The 19,262-nt window shown below is 36.1% G+C and overlaps 1 protein-coding gene across 1 annotated transcript in view; it reads left to right on the forward strand.

The window, feature by feature from the left end:
* CUL3 (cullin 3) overlaps positions 1 to 19,262 on the forward strand; it is a 58,343-nt gene that overhangs the window by 21,338 nt on the left and 17,743 nt on the right. The window contains exons 3-7 of the mRNA XM_075507335.1: positions 7,030 to 7,143; positions 14,222 to 14,382; positions 15,666 to 15,780; positions 17,126 to 17,354; positions 18,986 to 19,131. Of these exons, the coding sequence (XP_075363450.1) occupies positions 7,030 to 7,143; positions 14,222 to 14,382; positions 15,666 to 15,780; positions 17,126 to 17,354; positions 18,986 to 19,131 (765 nt within the window). The remainder of the gene's footprint in view (positions 1 to 7,029; positions 7,144 to 14,221; positions 14,383 to 15,665; positions 15,781 to 17,125; positions 17,355 to 18,985; positions 19,132 to 19,262) is intronic.

The following is a 19,262-nucleotide window of genomic DNA, read 5'->3' on the forward strand; positions in this document are numbered from 1 at the left end:
GAACAAATTTTGGTTTGTTTTCCAGTCAGTTTTTTCATCTGTGGAGCAAAATAAATACCAATGTAAGAACCTGTTTGTTATGGGCTAATGAACTAATTCAGAAGTTAATGAGAGAGTTGTGCTAGGATTATGCTATTTAAAGAGGCAGTAAGCAATGTACAAAAACATCAGCTCAGCAACAACAAAAGTCCTGAGTAGTCTGTGTTCTATCATTTCAGCCTTTTCAAAACCATGTAATTCAGTCAAAATGACATGCAGAAGCTTCTTGTTTCTGAAGATGTATCATCTGAGAAAAGGGCTCTTCACATCTCGTGTTAAACCACAAAACCACCTCTTCAGTCTTTGTGAGGAAAGTCTAGGGTTGATTAATAAGTATGTCATTGGAAAAAAGTTAAAACTCACTTTCAATGAGTCCAGATAATATTTAGTGGTAATAGGATTCTAAGTGTAGGGAAGATCCCTTACTCCTTGTGGTAACATCCATTGCTGCTTATCTTAGAAAAGAGATGCATGTCCACTTTAATCCCATATATACTGGCTGTGGGTCCAGATGGAGTATCAGATTTTTGTCCTACAACATTTGAAAAGTCATACACCATCCTACTACAACATTTGAAAAGGAAAGTCATACACCATCATGTGTCTTGGATGATTACTTCTGGCTGAATTACAGAGAGTGGATGGGAGGTTTATGTCTGAATAATGCATAATGCTGGGGAGCTTTTTGCACATTCTGACTGGAATTACTGCTGTGGCAGAGAAGTGTGTTACTTCTTTTCTAAAATCTTAGTTTTCAAAGGTGTAGTCCAGACAAGTATGGTCTAAAACTGCTTTGAATATGGGGCTTTTTTACTGTTTGCACGAGAGGAAACATCCTGTATGAAGTGGCTAAATAATTTATGGCTCTGTTCTATAATTGTAGCACATCTGTGACTCTCAAACACTTCTGTTTTCATAATCTGTGCATTCATAATCTATACTATTTATATAGAATGCAGCAAATGGCTGAGGCTTTTTGTGCCTTGTTCTTGTATATGCCTATGTTTACAATCTATACTTAAAAATAATCATGACACTAAACTCTTATTCTTCCTAGGCTTTGGTTTATCCTGGTTTAATTTGAGGAAAGCGTCTTATCTTTGTTCCTAGCTATTCTGCATATTAAAAATTATCTGTATGCGAAATTAATTATTCTGAAGTGCTGATCGTGGCAAACTGACAAAAGAGCAGAAGATCCTGTGAGTTTGTACTGTCACTGCACTGGCTGAGAAGGTTGCATAGATAACCAGTGTAGAGAAATGCCTTTCTGACACTTAATGCTATTGTATCTGATGCTTTAAAAATATTCTCCAGTGATCTAGTATTCTGATCTTTAACATGATTAATCAAATTATATCTATGTGTATGGGTAACATAAAAATAGATGACCAAAAGTTTTTCAAATAAAAAGGCTAGCTACTGAGTTTTAGTAGTTAAATGCTGTAAAGTTAAAAAGGCTAAATTATTCAGATGTCTGATGATGCCATCCTATAAATTAAATAATCCCAGGAAAATATTAAAAAAAGAAAATGTGACTTCTGTCAAAAAGTTCTGAACTATAAAGAAAACTTCTGTAGGCTCAAAGCTACTCCTTGTCCTTTTTGGTGGTTTGTTTAAGGATGTTATGTTGAGGCAGTGATAGATGGAAGTATGGAAAAAAAATAGTGCATTGCTTATTAAGAATAAGATCAATTCTATAATGGCATCTTATGATTGTGCCATTAGTACTTATTGTAAGATGGATAAAAAGAAGTTTTTGTTTAACCTCACACTTTATGTAACAGAAATTTTAGAGGAATCTTGTATTTTCAATGTCTCTTTCCAAGAGCAGTTCTCTGTTAAATGTTAAGTAGCTAATTAACAATAAATGCTCTCATCACAAGTCTTTGTAAACTTCTATTCAGAGAATCAATGGTGGATGCTAGAGTTTAGAAGAGGGGGATTTTGCCAGCTGAAATGTTGTTAATGATATCTGTTAACTTTTATCAAAACGAAAATGTGCAGAAACAAATAGATTTTAGTAAAGGACTACACTCAGTTCAGGGAATGCTTCTGAGGAGCCAAACCCAAATTTTGAATTGTTAGAATCCTTGAAACAGAATTGCCATTTGCTGTCCACATCTGCTGGTTATCTTTCTACAAAGGAGTTACATTCCTGTAGTATTCAAGTCATGCTCATTAATTAAGAATAGATGAAGAGACTAGGTAGAGCCAATGTATTTGTTCAGATGTTTTTACAAATAGTTTTCAAGCTTGGGAAGCGCAAGTTTTTATTTTTGGTGTGGCACAGTTAAGAGCTGTATCTATGCTGTATGTTTACGTAATTGCTAGATGAAAGTTGTGCTTACTCAGCATTTTTATTAGAAAGAAACCAAACACTTTAAAGAAGAAAATTATTTAACTTCTCAACAAGAAAACATAATTCTGTGTAATGTCTTTACAGCTTGTTTAATTGTAAATAAAATGAAAGGTGCAAACATGATCAATACAAGATGCAAGCAAGCAAGTTACTATGACGTATGCTTGGTTTTGAACTTGCAGACCCTAATGGCTTGTAGTTACAGTCACCAGGTTCTGGCTGCTTGATGAAGGCAGTAGTAAGCCAGGTAGCTTCCTCTACATCATTGACAGGAGTCAGCTGTTTTGTACTACCTTGTTTTTACTACAGGGTAAGGATATGCTAAAACCTGTCTTTGCCTGCGTATTGACATCACTATCAAAGTATAGTACATGTAGAATCGAATTTAAAAATACTGTTGAATAAAAAGTAATGAAACCTTTCATCTTAATTCAAGCATTTAATTCTTGTGCATCTGGTACTTCATTGATTTCTCCCTTTCTTGTCCTTCGGCAATGTTGTAGCTTGAGCCTAGTCTGTTACTTCTTCACACTTCTTGAGCCTAGTCTGTTACTTCTTCACACAAATGTTGTAAAGGTGTTTTAAAAAACAAACACACAAAGCTTAGTTTACAGCTCTTTAAACCATTTGATGATAAGCAAGGTCACTTGTGTTTAGAATAAAAAAATCTTGAAGTTAAAAGTTTGCAGGATAATATTTTTAAAGTTCCCTTCATTTTTATGAACACTTCATAGTCTAGTGAAATCTAAACCCATGACATGCAAAATATCATATACATTCTGTAAATTGTGTGTGTGTGACAAAGGAATTGATTGATTTGTTGGCCAAGCCCAATATAGGTTTGTTGGGTTTTCTGTGCCATGTACGTCAGATTCAGAGATGTAGAGGACTGTCCTAAACTTAAATGGGCTGAAATGTGCTGGTTTGGGGAGATACTAGAGCGTTACTGAAAAGGAAGAGATGCTTGGGACATTCTCATGTCCTGTAACATTTCTTGATCTTACCAAACATTTCTGTTACTGTCTGTTGCTGGCATGCCAGAATGCCTTATGACATGGTGGTCTTTGCTGATACAACTGGTGGAGTTCGGTAGCAACAGTGCATGCTATTTCAGAATAATAATAAAGGCAGGCATGCAAGAAAGCCTTCAGTAAGGGGGGCACAGGGCCAGTCATTGTGGCAGTGTTAAGTGCAGAAGCAATGCTGGTGCAGAACATATGGGGTGAAGGAAGCATGTCTACTCTGGGGCTTATTAAAGGTATATCTAGGATCCTTGGCAAGCTTTAATGTTTGCTATCATGGTGTTGCAGAGAGAAGGGGAGAGAGAGGATAGGAATCTCCTACAAGGAGTTTGAAATTATTTCCATAACATCTCATGTCATTCCTCCCTATTTCATAGGAGTTGTGTAGGAGACATTAATTAGTGAGCATTAGGATGTACTGTAAGCCTGACTGACAATGTATGAAGTGTTACCTGCCTTTATCTTTCCTTAATGATGTTTTAAGATGATCTTGTGCAAGTCTGCAATTATATGGAGGGCAAAAGGATGTGAGGGAATTGCCAGAAAGTAAATGCAATTCAGAATCATCAATATTCTTCAGTGGTTTTTTTCTTTCAGGAAAAGGATAGCAGCTGCAGGGGTGAACAGACATTTCTGGTAAAGTCATAGTTAATCTGTTAACTTAGCTGGAACTCTAAGATTTTAGAATACTATATTTTGGACTACTAGGACTTTTGTAGAAGATGAAGAAACTGTGTATAAAAGTTCCGAGACCTTGAGGCTTTAGTTCAGAAAGTGCCATTCTATACTGCTGCTTCCCACAGAAGGTTCTGGCTGTCCTTACAGTAGTGGAAATTACATAATTGAACTACTTGTGCTGCTGCGTCAGACCAGGCACTGTAAGAGAGAAAATACTAGGCCATAAGTCTGCTTTGTGTACACTTAATAGAGGGTTATTTAAAGGTATTGAAAGCTTATGCCAACAAACCGTTCTTAAGAGATTGGCGGGGGAGGGTGCTATATTTCCTTAAGAGCTATATCCAGTATAAAATACAGTTGAGCCTGAAGGTATATACAAGATTTTATCCTTCCAAATATAAGAAGACCTTACATAGATTCTGAAGCTGCTAATTTATTTTTGAGACTGTATATGGGCAGTCCTATTTAAGCTGGATATGCCTGCCAATTTACTGCATAGCTGGAAAGATTGTCATAGAAATTACTACAAGCTCAGCTAATTGAAAGTAACATTCTGCTGATAAAAATCTTTGATATTGAAATTTTCTTAAGGCTTTGGAAGAGCAGCAGCTGTGTCTCTGAAGGGCTTCCTTCTCTATAGAAGAGTGTGGGTATCCAGGTTTTTTTACTACAAGTCATTTATTCCACCAAAGTGGTTTGACTCTGCGCCTTTGCGTGGCTAAGATGTTTTGTGCATTATAGTAGTTCTCCTGTAATACTGTTGTATTCGTGGCCCATACAAGGAATGTGTTCAACGCTTATTAACTAGACAGCTGTTGTAAGCAAAATTTGGTTGGCTTTTGTAGCAACTGAAAGAACAGCTTCCCAAACCTGTCTGCAGCTTAAAATAAACCTAGGAGAATGTCACTGAGAAGCTTCACAGAGAGACTCTTCAAGTAGTTTTGTTGTACAGCACCCATTTCTGGATTTAAAACACACTTCCAGAAAGCTACATGGCATACTGTATGGAGCAGAGGTGGCACAGATTTGAGCGTTCCCGTGTCTGCTTGGAAGCAAGTCATCATTGCTATCTGGTGGCAAGCACCCCCTTTTGCTACCAATTGGTATGTGATTTGGGACTGCCTGGTCTAGTAGGATTATTGTGATGGATGTGTGTAATTATAAAGGCATGCTGCCTCTGTGTTGTTAAAAAACAAACAAACAAACAAAACCCCTTTGATCCTTGAAGAGTTCTGTGATGGTGTCGTACACTTGGGTAAAATTGATCAATCCCTACCCTGGTTATCTGTGCTTGTAAACTAATCATGCTTTTAGTTTTGCTTTGGTAAACTTTACTAGTGTGGGTGATCTACCAAATAATGTTTCCAGTGTTTTTCCGTATGGACTAAAGAAGTGAAAGCAACCATGTCATGTTTGTTTCTCTTGTTCTGGGAGATTCTGTGTATTCTTTACAAGTATGGCTGGTGAAGTTTTTAATGCATATTTACATTTTAGCCAAAACCTACATAGATTGGATGACAACAGGGCACACATTTGGGAGACCAAAGGGTACACTATCAGAAAGAACGAGGCAGCTAAGCAGTGCTGGTTGTGACTTAGAACTGCATATTGTATTTTCCAACAGCAAGGAGGAGAGGCCTTGCTCAGGTCTGGGGAGTAGGTGTTTGAAGATTTCAGAAAGGTTTGAACAACCTACAAGCATACCTATATTACCTAGATTCAATAACAAGGTGAATATTATGGGGATAATTTTCCACAGCTGCTTGAGACCACTGTGTTTGTATGATATGCTATGCTATGTTTCTGGTTTGCTCATCTAAGTTTATGGAGTATATATAGTAGTGTGGCAGACTGTGAATTTTTTGTTACGCTGGTTTTGCCTAATAACTTCATAAAACTTAAATGACAGAATGAAATCTGTCAGGTGATTGCATCTGGTGTTGGTGCAGCTTGTGGCTGCCTGTCATGTGTTTTGTTTTCCTGTTTGAATTATCTATACTGAAATTTACACTATCACACAAGTATAAATGCAAATCTATAAATGTAAAAATACATTCTGTTCTGTTACAACAGAGGGCAAAATGTATTCTGCATGTTATGTCAAAAGTCAACTCATGTGTTTTGTTAACTCCGGAATAATTTTTCTACGTTCCCTCAGGTTTCTCTTTTACATGAGTTTAAAGCTTGAGCACTGTAGTATATGCCTACTGCATGAAAATCAAAATATGAAACTGGACGTTCTTTTTCATTAGTAGGGAGTAGTAGTGTCAAAAAGAAATAAAGTGTGAAGTTGATGGGACAAATGAATCAACAAGCAAATCCATTCTTAAAAACAATGATGACTTTGTTTCATTCTCTGGAGTCTTGTTGTTGGTGATTATGGACTATTAGTATAACAGTTTGGTCTTTACCAAGTGATTGTTTCCTTTCAGAACTGTTGTTTGCTGTAACTCTATGCTATCTCAGCATGTCTTTCTAAATGTCATCATGGCCAATTTTCTACCTGTACTTGTTCCTGTTTGTAACATTTACCAGTACTACCCAATATACTGAAATTACTTGTGATAGTAAAGTTAACATTAATTGAAACACTATAGCATAGGAAATTAAACCTTTGAGGAGTTGTAAAAAAATATTTTTCACATTTGATATTTCAGGTATTCCTCTGAAACATAATATCCATGTTTATTTTTTTGCTCTTGTTTTTAGCCTGATTTTTTCTTACTCGTGTGAAGTCTTATTTTTCCACAGAAGTGAAATACAAGGTAGGGATGGTCAGCACCCAGGGAAAGCCAAGAACTTGGTCATAATATTCAAGTTCATAGAGTAGCAAGAATTATTATTTTTTTTTTTTAAGCAAAGCTTGTTAAGATATAAATGATGCAGGAGAAACTGACTTGGGTTTATGACAATGTTATTTTTTTGCTTCAGGTGCGAGAAGATGTGTTAAACTCCTTGAATAACAACTTTCTACAAACACTAAACCAAGCATGGAATGATCATCAAACGGCGATGGTGATGATTAGAGACATTCTGATGTATATGGTGGGCATTCTGCTTTTTCACACATTTAACTTGATGCAGTAAATTGTCTTTTGACAAATGTAAACAAATGAGTTGGGGGGTAAAAAGCAAGGAATACTTACCAGTTGTCTTCCTAAGACTACTGTCTGTCCCTTGTTTTGAATTCCCTATGTGCATGCAAGACTATTACAGGTGTGTGACAAATTATAATTGGATTCTTCTTTCAGGTTATCTCATCATCACTTGAAAAATGCATCTGAAAAATGGTTGAATTTTGCAATTCTTAAAAAATAAGCTAGTCAGCCCCATTCTGGCAGGTTATAGATGTTACTTGCATGTTTTAGTTCACATAGTGTGGTTTCTTACTGTGGTAAGCATCATGGTGTAAAGCCTACTCAAACTTCCAATGTAGTTGTTCTTTAAGCTTAAGGGTTTGAAGAGGATAACTTTGCTTAGGTACAGTCTGTGTCCTTGAATGTTAAATTCTAATTGAATCCTTTGCTGTTCATATAGAACTTGGATACAAGATTAAGCAGTGTACATAGATGAGAATTTGATTTTTGGTTGCATGGTTGTAACTTTAAAAGAAAAACGAAAAGCATTCCTTACCTGATAGCTAACAGAAAAGGCCTTTATTGAAGAGAGAGGGCCTTACATTTTTGTGTCTGGATTGTGTTATGCTTTAGGTAGCTGGTATATGTTTAAATTCCCAGAATGGTGGGCATCCTCTGAGGATGCAGGAGAGTGTATTTTTGCATAGCTTCTAGCCAAAGGGTTTAACTTCAGAAGGAAAAGAAATACATGTTGTCACTTTTTTTTTTAATGTAAAATCTCCCCTCCTCCCCCCCCCAATATCATACTGAAGATAGTACTTTATGCAGTATTAGGCAGTGAAGGACAGATAATGGTAGCGCTTTTTTTTTTTGTCAAAAAAGATGATTAACTGAGATTGTACTCTAGCTGAAGAACTGCAGTTAAGATTTTACCTTGTAGCTGTTAAAGATCTCATGCTATGAAATTGAACCTGTTTGTATTAGCTGTGAATTAGCCACATAGCACCTTTTTGGGGTTGTTTTTTTTAAGGATTTACTGCCTTTCGTGTTCTAGGTTTTTTGTAGGGTTTTTTGGTGGTTTTTGTTTGGGGTTTTGGTTTTGGTTTGTTTGTTTTTAAGTTGCGAAAAGACCACATAGCTAAAGATAGAGGGCTGGATAAAATGCCTTCAGTGATACTTAATGGTCTGTGTATCTTATCTTGCCAAAAGGAAGATTGAGAGATTGTTTTGAAGATGTACTATCTATCTTCGCTATGAGAAATCGTGGAATCTCTAATGTGTTTGTGAAGGACAAATACAAATCAATTGCTGCTAGCTGCATCTGGGCAAATTCAAGAATAGTTAACAATTAGAATAATCTACCAAAGCTAGTGGTGAATTTTCAGAAATATTAGAATATGGAATCCAGAGCTTTCTAGGGGAGTAGCTGTTGTGTTTTAGCCAAATACTGTGTATTATTTCACTACAGGAGGTGCTGGATGCTCCAAGGTACATAGGTGGTCAGAGTGGATAATGCAATGTCATCTGCTGCTCTTAAATTCAATAATTCTTTGATCCGTCAGTGTCAGAGAAAGCTGGTTTATCAGCTGTTGCTGTTTTAGTGTATTGAGGAACAATAAGTCCCCTCTTTGAGGAAGGGTTACATGCTTCAGTTAGCACTTTTAGGGGGAGACGAGCTGTTTCTTAAGTATTTTTTGTGCTCAGGAGAGCAGTGCCTTGACTTTTGTTTGAAGCTTGCGAGTGCTGTTACAACAAACAGACAGCCTTCTCTTTTCCACCAGAACTTCAGAAGGTGGAGACCTGCAGCATTCCTACAAGTGCAAATTGGAATTCATTGGGTTATATTTTAGATTCAGAACAGAATAATAAACAAGTAAATTTGAATACCTCTGGAATATATAGTTTTTCATGTGCTGTTTGACAGTTCCTAATTATTTCAAGTGGATGTTCAGTTGAGCCCTCCACTTGACTGATTATTTGCCCCCCATAGGCTTTTTTCCTTGTACCAGAATGAGACCCAAAGAAACAGAAAAGACACATCTACAATAAAATATTTTTACAGTAATAGTAAACATATAATAAATTTTTCTTTCAAAATGCTTTTATAAACTTCTCAAATTTAGGAGCACTGTCTGTTAAACACATATAATGTAACATGGGTTTTATGATTATAAATTTAATCTTTGTTATATAGTTCTATCTAATGCAAGGAGCTGATACAATGGGCAGACTGCCCCCTTTTCTTTGACTTGGAGGGGCATAAGACAAATTGTCATTAGAAAATACATGCTTTGATTACAAATTAAAGCATGAGCTATGGTTTAAAGTGGGACTAGTATCAAAGACTGGCAGTTTCACCTCTGTCACTGGGGTGTCCTGTTGAGTAAAACATAATTCTGTTCTTTGGAAAGAGACTAAGAGGAGGAAACTTCTAGTCTTAAGTACATGTTCATTCAAAAAGCTTGAAAAAGCTGCTAGTACCAAAAAATTATGAAGTGGAGGAACATCTGTCAAAGGTGAAGCCTGACTGCTCTTCAAAGAAACAATTTTCAATAACTTTGTAAAATAAGCAAGTGATTTGTTCTTCTTTTATGACTTTGAATCTAAATGAAATGTAGTTTAATAGTGATATGCTTATGTCAGAAGTTGTTTATACCTTTTTATTCAAGCACAGCTAATATAATTTACATTAAAATATTTTATCTTAAAAAAAAAAACAAAAAAAAACAAAAAAACAAACAAAACCCAAACACTGTATAAACTCAGTCACCAGGCATTGTTAATTGATATGCTTGTGTTCCAGCAGGGGAAGTATATGCAATTATAATGTGTTATACATAAAGGATAACCCAATCCTTCTCTTATTTTGTAGGCCATCCCAATTACTTACCCATCAGTTTCAGGAAATGTACCTATTGGTACCCAACAAGCCACAGTCTGATGTCAGTGAAAGTAAAACATTTAACATCCTCTTGAATTCTGATCTTACTCTCTTAAATTCTTGCTTCAGCCTAGTGATGGTACATCTTTAAACTATATCTGTTTTAATGCCGTGTTTGTTTTCCAGCTTATTTTCACCCATTAGCTCCCATATGATCTAAGTCAAAACAAATACCTCTCCAGCCTACCTTAATCTCTTTCCTCTGTTTAATTTTGCCACTTGTAAAATAAAAATTAATTCAATAGGATCTTTTTTTAGGAAGTTATATGTTTTGTACAATGGGGTTTCTGCATTGTTACGGTACTTAATGACTAGGTTACTTGCTGTTTGAGGCTTATGGCAGGATTTCATTTTATGTGAGAACCTCTTCCACAAGACACTCTGTAAAGTTTACCTTATCGTTGCATTTTTAAAAAAAGTGTATTACCTTGTCTCTTGTGTCGTGGTGCTGTCTGGTAAAAGTCTGCTTGGTTTCAGGTCTGTTGTGTAATGTAGTTCTAGTGTAAGGTTTTGCAACCTGGAATTATATAATAAAGGCAAATCTAACTTTGTTGAGATATTCCAGTTTCCACAATTGAATTTCAAGTTTACATAGAGACAGGAAGACAGAAAATACTACTGTATTTTGTAGTATATGTGCAGTAGCTCTCTTCCTTTTGTTTTACATGTTTAGGCTACAGTAATCAGTGCCAGAATAGATGTAATACTCTCTGTAAATTCATGGCAGTCTGCAGCAAGCAGTAAGGCACTGAAGCAGTGAGGTCATGTCCTAAGTAGCGTCTTCACTAAGTCAAGTCATGTTCACTAAGACATGTTCAAGTAGTGAAGTAATGTACTGTGTTTGGGCATATATGAAATTCAGTCTCGCTTATGGCTGCAGTGTAGGTAAGCGTACCTACAATAGTTTTTATTTAGCCTCTGTATGTAACAGTAGCAGTGGAGGTGCAGTTGTTCAGTCTTCTCTTCACGCTACATGAGCGTGAGTATTCCTGGAACATCGTATGGAAACTGGGTTAAACTGGATTCTGTGGTGTCTCTTCTTCGCTACCTGTACTTGTTAAATTTAAAGCAATCTCAGGTATGCAAGCACAGTAGTCACACCCCTAGCTGCATTATAGGCATATGGGTAGTGCCAGTTAAACACTGTCAGAAATGAACAATTACTCTGGCGAATACAGCTATGTATTTTGCGGGGCATTCCCTTCTCATCTGTGCAGTGCACAAAGCCGATGTCTTGATTTAGGCCAGCACTGACAGATTGGCTATATGAGTTTTGCCCTCGGGGCATATGGATGTCATTGTTCATGGCTTATGTGCAAGGTAGTAGGGACAAGTGTTGTTTTTATTTTCAGAACTAGGATCAAAGACACTTCCTATATATATATACACAACGGTGTCTGAAGGCTACATCATGCAGGTAGTGCATTGATGCAGAGATGGGCAAAATGTGGCTGGTGATATTTTACAGTAGGTAGCTTGCTTAATTGAGATCAGAATTATTCTGCAGTGTAAGCAGCATTGTAGTTTGTGAATAATTGTTGGCTGAAGCTCCACCCTTGTCTCCTGAGAGTCACTCTTACCTTTAAGCACCTGCTGCTTCTCCACGTGGGAAGTGATTGCTGTTCAGCAGCATGTAGCCTTGGCAGTCAAACCTGTTCCCAAATGGGGCTTCCTGTCTCTAAGATTATTCTTTTTAGGTTGGGAGAGCTTCCAGTAAACAGTAAAAGTGATCTGTTACCGAGGGTAAGCACATTAGCAGTATCAGAAACATTGATGCCGCTACTCTAATTTGGTATTGTAGAGTGGTCTGGCTTACTGAAGAGGCATTGCTTTTACATTGAGAAGATTTTCTAGTGCAGTTACTATTTAATTTCATAATGGCAGTGTTTAGCACTGCCACAACAGAAACTGTGCAGATGAGTCATGACCACGGCTTTAATCCATTTTGATACCCTGCTGCCCGTGCTTCAGAGGCCTGAATATTCTTTGGAAGTAATACATACATTATTTTCTCCTCAAGTTATATAGTATATTAGACATTACTTTTTAATTTTCTCTTCCATGTCTTTGACAGTGTATTTTAAGCTTGTCTTACTTTAGAATCACATTTACTTATGTTCTTGATGCAGGTGTGTAAATAAGGGAGTGAAATAACCCTGTTTCTAAATAACAGAAAAAATTAAAGCAACATATTCCCAAAGATCTAGATCACCATGTGTCACTAAACTGACTTCATGAGACCGATTAGTAAACTCTTTGGTTTGAGGCAGAACTGAGCTTGCTTCATGAGCTACAGAGTAGGCATATCTGACCTGTTTCCATCTTGTTTTTTCATTTAAATTGTGCTGTCTGTCTGAAGAAAGTGAGTGGGAAATCATTCCTGAATTGTGGAACCCAGTGTTTCGCTTTCCTCTGGTCATCAAGTGGCAATCTGGTGTATAATTAGTATATGAATAATTTTGCCATGTAAATTCAGTTGCTAAAATACTAAAGGGCATGATGTCTGTTCCTTCTGATTTCTTCTAGTTGTGCAATTATATAAACTTAAAATTTTGTAATCTTTTTTTCTGTAGTCTGAAGCATGATTTTTTTTAAAAAAATAGTTTCATTTTCTAGGTGGTTGAGTAACTTTACACTTCAATTCTGAGTGTGGTAGAGCACTTATGATAATTGATGAAACCACTGGAGAAGCTAATCTTTGTACTCAATTTCAAACATTGACCTTCATCCTTTATATAATTTGATTTTTTTTTAATTTTGTTATAGCTATGTAAATACTCAGAAAACCTTATCATGATCAGATTTGTGAGTGGGTACAAAACTCTTAACTTTTTCTAATAATATCATCCTGAGGCTTAAATGGTAGTAAAGCAGTATTTTTAGTAATTACCCAAACTGTTACATTAGAGAAATGGATTATGCCCTGACAGAAATGAAAAAAATAATCATTGCTCATCTCAGAAATAGTTTGTAAAAACTCACAATTTTTCTTAATGTTATTTTAAATGGTCTGGTCTTACCCGGTACAGCACTACTGGATATTAAGTGAATACACTCATTTTCTGTTTGCTAGTAACTTTATTAAGTCTTTCTTTTCCAGAGAGTTGATAAGTTGAGAGAGAGGAATAGAAAAGGGGAGAGACAATTTTGGAGCATTTCTGCGGGTAGCAGTAAGAAACTCAGGGTGTCTGCTCAGCAGCATCTCAGTCAACTCTTTATGGTGGTGTTTGGGCTATATGGACTTGCAATACTGTTCTGAGGATCAGCCTCAACTTGTAAATGTAGGTAGTGTAGGGCTAGTGGATAGCTGAGGAGCTTGATCCTTCCTATAGACTGAGATTATGTAGGGAGATAGAATTTAAACCCATATCAAAACATAAAAATTATTCTTCTCTCCCCCTTTTCTTTTTTCGGGGGAGCATGTGTATGTGTGCGATTTTAATGAAACATAACAAGGTTTCAAGATACTTGCTCAAGTTGAATGAAAGTGAAATTTTTTTTTCTGTGCGGGTTCAACAAAAAGTCCTTATGTACAATTTTGCAGTACCAATGCATAAACGTTTTGATTGTAACTGTTCTCATTTTGGCTTTACTTTTTCTTCTGTTCATCTAATGATGCTATTTCAGGACATTTCCCTGAATATTGAGGGGGAACTGTCTGCCTAAACGTAGTGGTAGGAAGATGCATGGGAGATGGGGAAAAATTAATTAATTTTTCTTAAAGAACAACAAGGGGTGGATAGAAGGGGCTTGAGTAAATAAGTAAAACCTCTTTCAGATTGTGCCATGAATTTTGTCAGTATTTGGAGATTCCCCTGCCCCCAAACTACAAAATGGCAAGGCTGTAGATTTGTTCTGGCATGCTTTAGTCATAAATGCTGTGCTCACACTCTTAAGCAAAATAGACTTTCTACGTAAATGAAGTTTTGGAAAATGGGACTGATTTTGAATTTTGAAGGTATTCATAATTTCTTTTTATGAAGAAAGGAGAGAAGATTAATTTGATTATTTCTGTACAGTGCAGATATGACCAATCTCTTGCAATTTTGAATAGCTCGGGTGTACTGAATTTAAAATTTTATTGCTGTGTTTGCCTTTGTTGTAGGACCGTGTGTATGTGCAACAAAACAATGTGGAGAATGTCTACAATTTGGGCTTGATTATTTTTCGAGATCAAGTTGTACGCTATGGCTGTATTAGGGATCACCTGCGGCAAACTCTGCTGGATATGATTGCAAGAGAGAGGAAAGGAGAAGTTGTAGACAGGTAAGATGTTTGTAAGTGACTGTCTTTTGTTGTAAATAATACCTGTTAATTTTTAAGAGTGAATCAAGAACATACACAAATAAATAATTACTTAAGGCCACATTTCTGATCACAGTAAAATTTCTCCTTAATCTGGAATAACATATTTCTTTGTACATTAAGGTTTAGCATAATGGTAAATGGGGAAGCTCGTTAATATGTTTTTTAGTATTTATTTTGTGTTTTTTATTAAAACTTTTGTTAAATCTCTCCATTACTGCCTTGTGCCAGAGCATTTGCTTATAAAGTGGAGTTTTGACAACTCTCTGCCTCTTGTTACCCTGTATTTCCTCTGTACTAAGAGGTGGTTTAATTTTCTTGTACGTGTTTTTAATCTTTTTTAAAATTATTTTTGAAGTTTTCTTTTTTGATTCTGTTTCCCTTCCTCATGTTTTGATCCATCTGTTTCTTGGTAGTTCAGCTGCATCTCTGAGCTTTTAAATCTGTTTCTTGTGTTCTCCGTCCAGTTTACTAGATGTGGAGTTTTGTGCCACACACTGCAGAGACTGCAGCTGAAGAAACTTCAAATTTGCAAGTTTTCTTGTGCTTCTCCAGTTTCAGAGCAGCTGTTGGGTGTGGAGATATGTAAACTCCATGCTACTTTGGCTGCAGTTCTCTGACGGAGATTGCCCAACACTCAATTTATGAAGAGAAAAATACTCCCTGGCGACAGCTGTGTATTGTCCCCTACTGCCAGAAAGTGGCATTTTTCCCTGGATGCAGTTTCTTTTGTTTTCACATTTTATCGATGTGTTTCTGTGCCTAACCAAGTGCTTAACTTGCCAATACATGTTCATTTTGTGTTGTTTTTAAAAAAAATGACACAACCAAACAAAAAACCCAAACTTTGCACAGCAACTTCCGTCTGTGCAATTGTTTTGAATTGCTCAATAACAACCTACATGTGCAGTTTTCAGTTTTCTTTGAAGTAGTATTTTTTGTTATTTTCTTATATGTTGAAAAATATTCTTAATAGTTTTCCAAGCTAGTAGAACTTGAGACCTGCTTCCCTATCATTGTATTTAAAATATTTAATAAACATTGTCAGCTCCTTAGTTTAGAACAGAAATCTTGCTCCTGTAATCTTCCTGAAAACCTGTCATGTACCAAACAGATTTAGGATGGACTTTCTATTACTATATTTTATTTAAGTTGATATTATGTTCTGAGTTGTTATTCTGCTGTGTACTCTGTCTTGCAAGCATGTAGATTTCTCAAGTTGTTAACAACTTACTTTTTGGCAGAGGCGCAATAAGAAATGCTTGCCAGATGTTAATGATTCTAGGTCTTGAAGGAAGGTCAGTCTATGAAGAAGACTTTGAGGCTCCATTTTTGGAGATGTCTGCAGAATTTTTTCAGGTACAGCAATGTTGTAATACCGTATTTGGAATGTTGTTATAACTGCTTGGAATTGTGAGAATTGGTGGTACTTTAAGTAGTTGCTACTTATTTGATGAGTATGTCCATCTTGTTCAATGAAATAAGAAAAAAGTTTACTAACTTTGTGAAAAAAGTAACAGAATTTTACAGAATTACCATAATTTTAATGTTGTTTTGAAATATGGGTGCTGATAGCATGTAAAATAATCATTATGCTAATCTTGTGCCTGCTTTGAGCTATTTCATGCAACTTGGTCTATACCTGTGTTGCAGCCACAGCCTTTTTGAAATACCAGTAGCATGAAAGGTTCAAACTGTTTCAGGCTGGGAATGGAGAAGGCAGACTACTTGTCAAACTGCCTTCGAGTAAACTTTGTTTCCTTCATAGTTTCTACATTCGTGAGTTACATTTTGTAATAAAATGAACTGAGTCAAGGAATTAAGTGTATCCAATGGCTATCCAGTTGTTGACCAACCGCTGAATAACACATTTTAAATATTTCCTGAGGTTGTTTGTGAGATAGTTTCAGGAAAAAAGCCAGTTGAATGGTTGTTGAGTGTAATCATGCTCCTCTTTTGTTAGATTGATAGAAATTGTAAAACATGTTAAAAGATCTCTTCTGCAGGACTGACTGTCTGTCATATGCTCTGATCTCCAAACTTCTTTGAAAATCAGAAGCATATGTTGCACAACCTTTTAAAAGTCATTGCATTCTGTTTTTATTGGTGCTACATAAAATTAAGAAGAATAATTACTTTCACTTAAGTTTTTATTTCTTAGCTCTGCCTTAAAAAAAAAAAAAACCAACCAAACACACACACACACACAAAAAAAAAACCCCTTTCCTCTAAAAGACTGTGTTGACCAGTACGGATAAAAACAGTTTGACATGAAATAATGTGCTCAGCATTGTCACTAACGAGAATAATGAGAACTGTTGATCCTCACAACTCATGAATATGCCATAAACTGGTATTTTGAAAGGAATCTTTGCCTCTTCCCTCTCCCCATCCTTCTGTTTTCTTTGGACCTGTGGCTAAAACTCTAGTTGGTAGCTGGAAACTACATTGGCTTAGGTTGTTTTAGTATGAAAAATACCATGTTCATATTGCATGTACCCCCTTATGTATATAACACAATCAGTGTAATAGAACCTTTATTTTGTGTTAAGCATGTATGTAAATCTTGGGGGTATAATGGTCTCATTTGCTGGACATGCTGGGTTTGATTTGAACTTGCTTATCAATGCTGATCTGAAATAACTAGTACGTTTCCTTTTTCCCTTTAAAAAAAGTCTAAAGTATTAATTTGTGTTAATCACAGATGGAAAGTCAGAAATTTTTAGCTGAAAACAGTGCTTCTGTATATATAAAGAAAGTAGAAGCTAGAATTAATGAAGAAATAGAACGGGTGATGCATTGTCTGGATAAATCAACAGAAGAACCAATTGTGAAAGTTGTTGAGAGGGAGCTTATTTCCAAGCATATGAAAACTATAGTGGAAATGGAGAACTCTGGGCTAGTTCATATGCTGAAAAATGGGAAGACAGAAGGTAAGACTGCATCGTATGGGAGACAGAAATGCTTATGATACTGCTTATTGTTTTTAAACGTAGGATAAGTGGAGCTTCATGTTTTGTGTTCCTGTGTAATTGTAAAAACACTTTGGTGGCTCTGTTTTGCAAATATCTGAGAATATTACTTCAGAGACTTTTAGAGGTCTTTTTAAAACAGAGCTCATACTTATCTGGTCCTAAATAGACACCAGTTACAGGTACTTTTTCGGTAAGCCGAATATCTGTTAAGAAAAGTACAAATCTATTGTAGTGGTCTTTGTTACCTGTTTTCCATGAGCCATTTTATTACTTTCATTCCTCTAGTATGTAGCTGTCAAAATGCATCAAAGTTTTTTTTGGCCCACAGGCAGTTATTTAAAAACTGCTAGTGTAAATGACTTATTTAATAGAAGTATTGCACGACCAATTCTTGGGGAGAGGGCTTTGTTGCAGAAAAAAGTTGGCTGTTTTTAAAGGAGAAGAAGCAGCTTATCAAAGTGGTTGAAAAAGAAGGGCTTGGCTTGATTTGGCTTTCCCTGATAGAGGTTAATGTGGGACAGAATGAATGAATGAAAGTTACTGTGGAAAAAGATAGAACATAAGTTTCTGAAGCAGCATAATGAAGAGAGTGATTGTAGTATCTATATTTAGAAATCGGTGCTCGTGCTAAAGCTGTGAGAAAGGGGAACACGCTTTCTGCTTAGATTAATGGCCTTTGTTCATTAAAGCAGCTTCACAATGACTAGGTGATAGAGTGACAAAGTTAGCAAATCTCTTAGCTGTAAGAAAAGAGAATTACTGTATTGAAAAGGAAAGTGATGATACTATACTTAACCTTTTTTCTTTAATATCCAGTTAAGATAGCCTTCAGGCTGAGGGTACAATGATATTGAAGGGTATTCATAAGATAGAGGAATTAGTATAACTTTCATAGGCCTTGGTTTGATTTAGTTAAATACTAGAGAGGAAATACTTGCTGCCTTGTGAAGATAAGATTTCACTTACATAAACGTACAAGGATGGATTGTTCTTTTGGAAAGCTGTGTTTAAACCATGCCACTTCGCATGGTTTTAGATGGATGAAACAAAGTATTGTAAAATTATATGCCTGACTTTAAGACAAATATGAATTTACTCTAGTTTTATTAAAAGTTTTTGCTTTTAATACAGAAACAAGCATCTCATTAGTGTTGTCCTGTTTGCTTTAACTTAGATTTTTCTTATAACTTTTAATACAGTATTTGATTTTCGGGATGATGATCTTGGAAGCCATGTTCTTAAATACTGCTGGAAGACATAATCTTACTGAAGCTTTAAGTGCACTATCCTTTAGCACAAGCATCAACTTTTGCTGGCCTGGGGATCAGCAATAGCCGATTCCATGCTATAGACAACCTAGAATAATTGAATACAACCTTTTTTTTTATTTTGTGGCTGCTGCAGTTAGCATGTTGTCAGGGGTAAAGGAAAGGGGACATCAGAAGATTCCAGTGCCTGAGCTGTTACGGGATGCTTTTTGTGGCTCAAGTGGCTGAACTTTTACTGTCGTCTTTTGCTATGAAACGAATGAGTTACGGAAGTATAACAGACAGAGGGTGTCCTGCATAATATCTCATTCTTGTTTCCAGACCTTGCTTGCATGTACAAGTTGTTTAGCCGTGTGCCAAATGGTCTGAAGACAATGTGCGAGTGCATGAGCTCATACCTGAGAGAGCAAGGCAAAGCACTAGTTTCTGAAGAGGGAGAAGGAAAGAATCCAGTTGACTACATTCAGGTAGTTAAATATTTTTAACTTTCTTTTCTTCCATCTTTCCCACATTCCCCAGACTAGTAGTTAACTACATGATTGATAAGGTAAACCTTAATATTGATTCAGAAGGGATTATTATTAATAAGCTACATTTA

The sequence above is a fragment of the Mycteria americana genome, chromosome 7, assembly GCF_035582795.1.
Source record: "Mycteria americana isolate JAX WOST 10 ecotype Jacksonville Zoo and Gardens chromosome 7, USCA_MyAme_1.0, whole genome shotgun sequence".
Taxonomy (NCBI): domain Eukaryota; kingdom Metazoa; phylum Chordata; class Aves; order Ciconiiformes; family Ciconiidae; genus Mycteria; species Mycteria americana.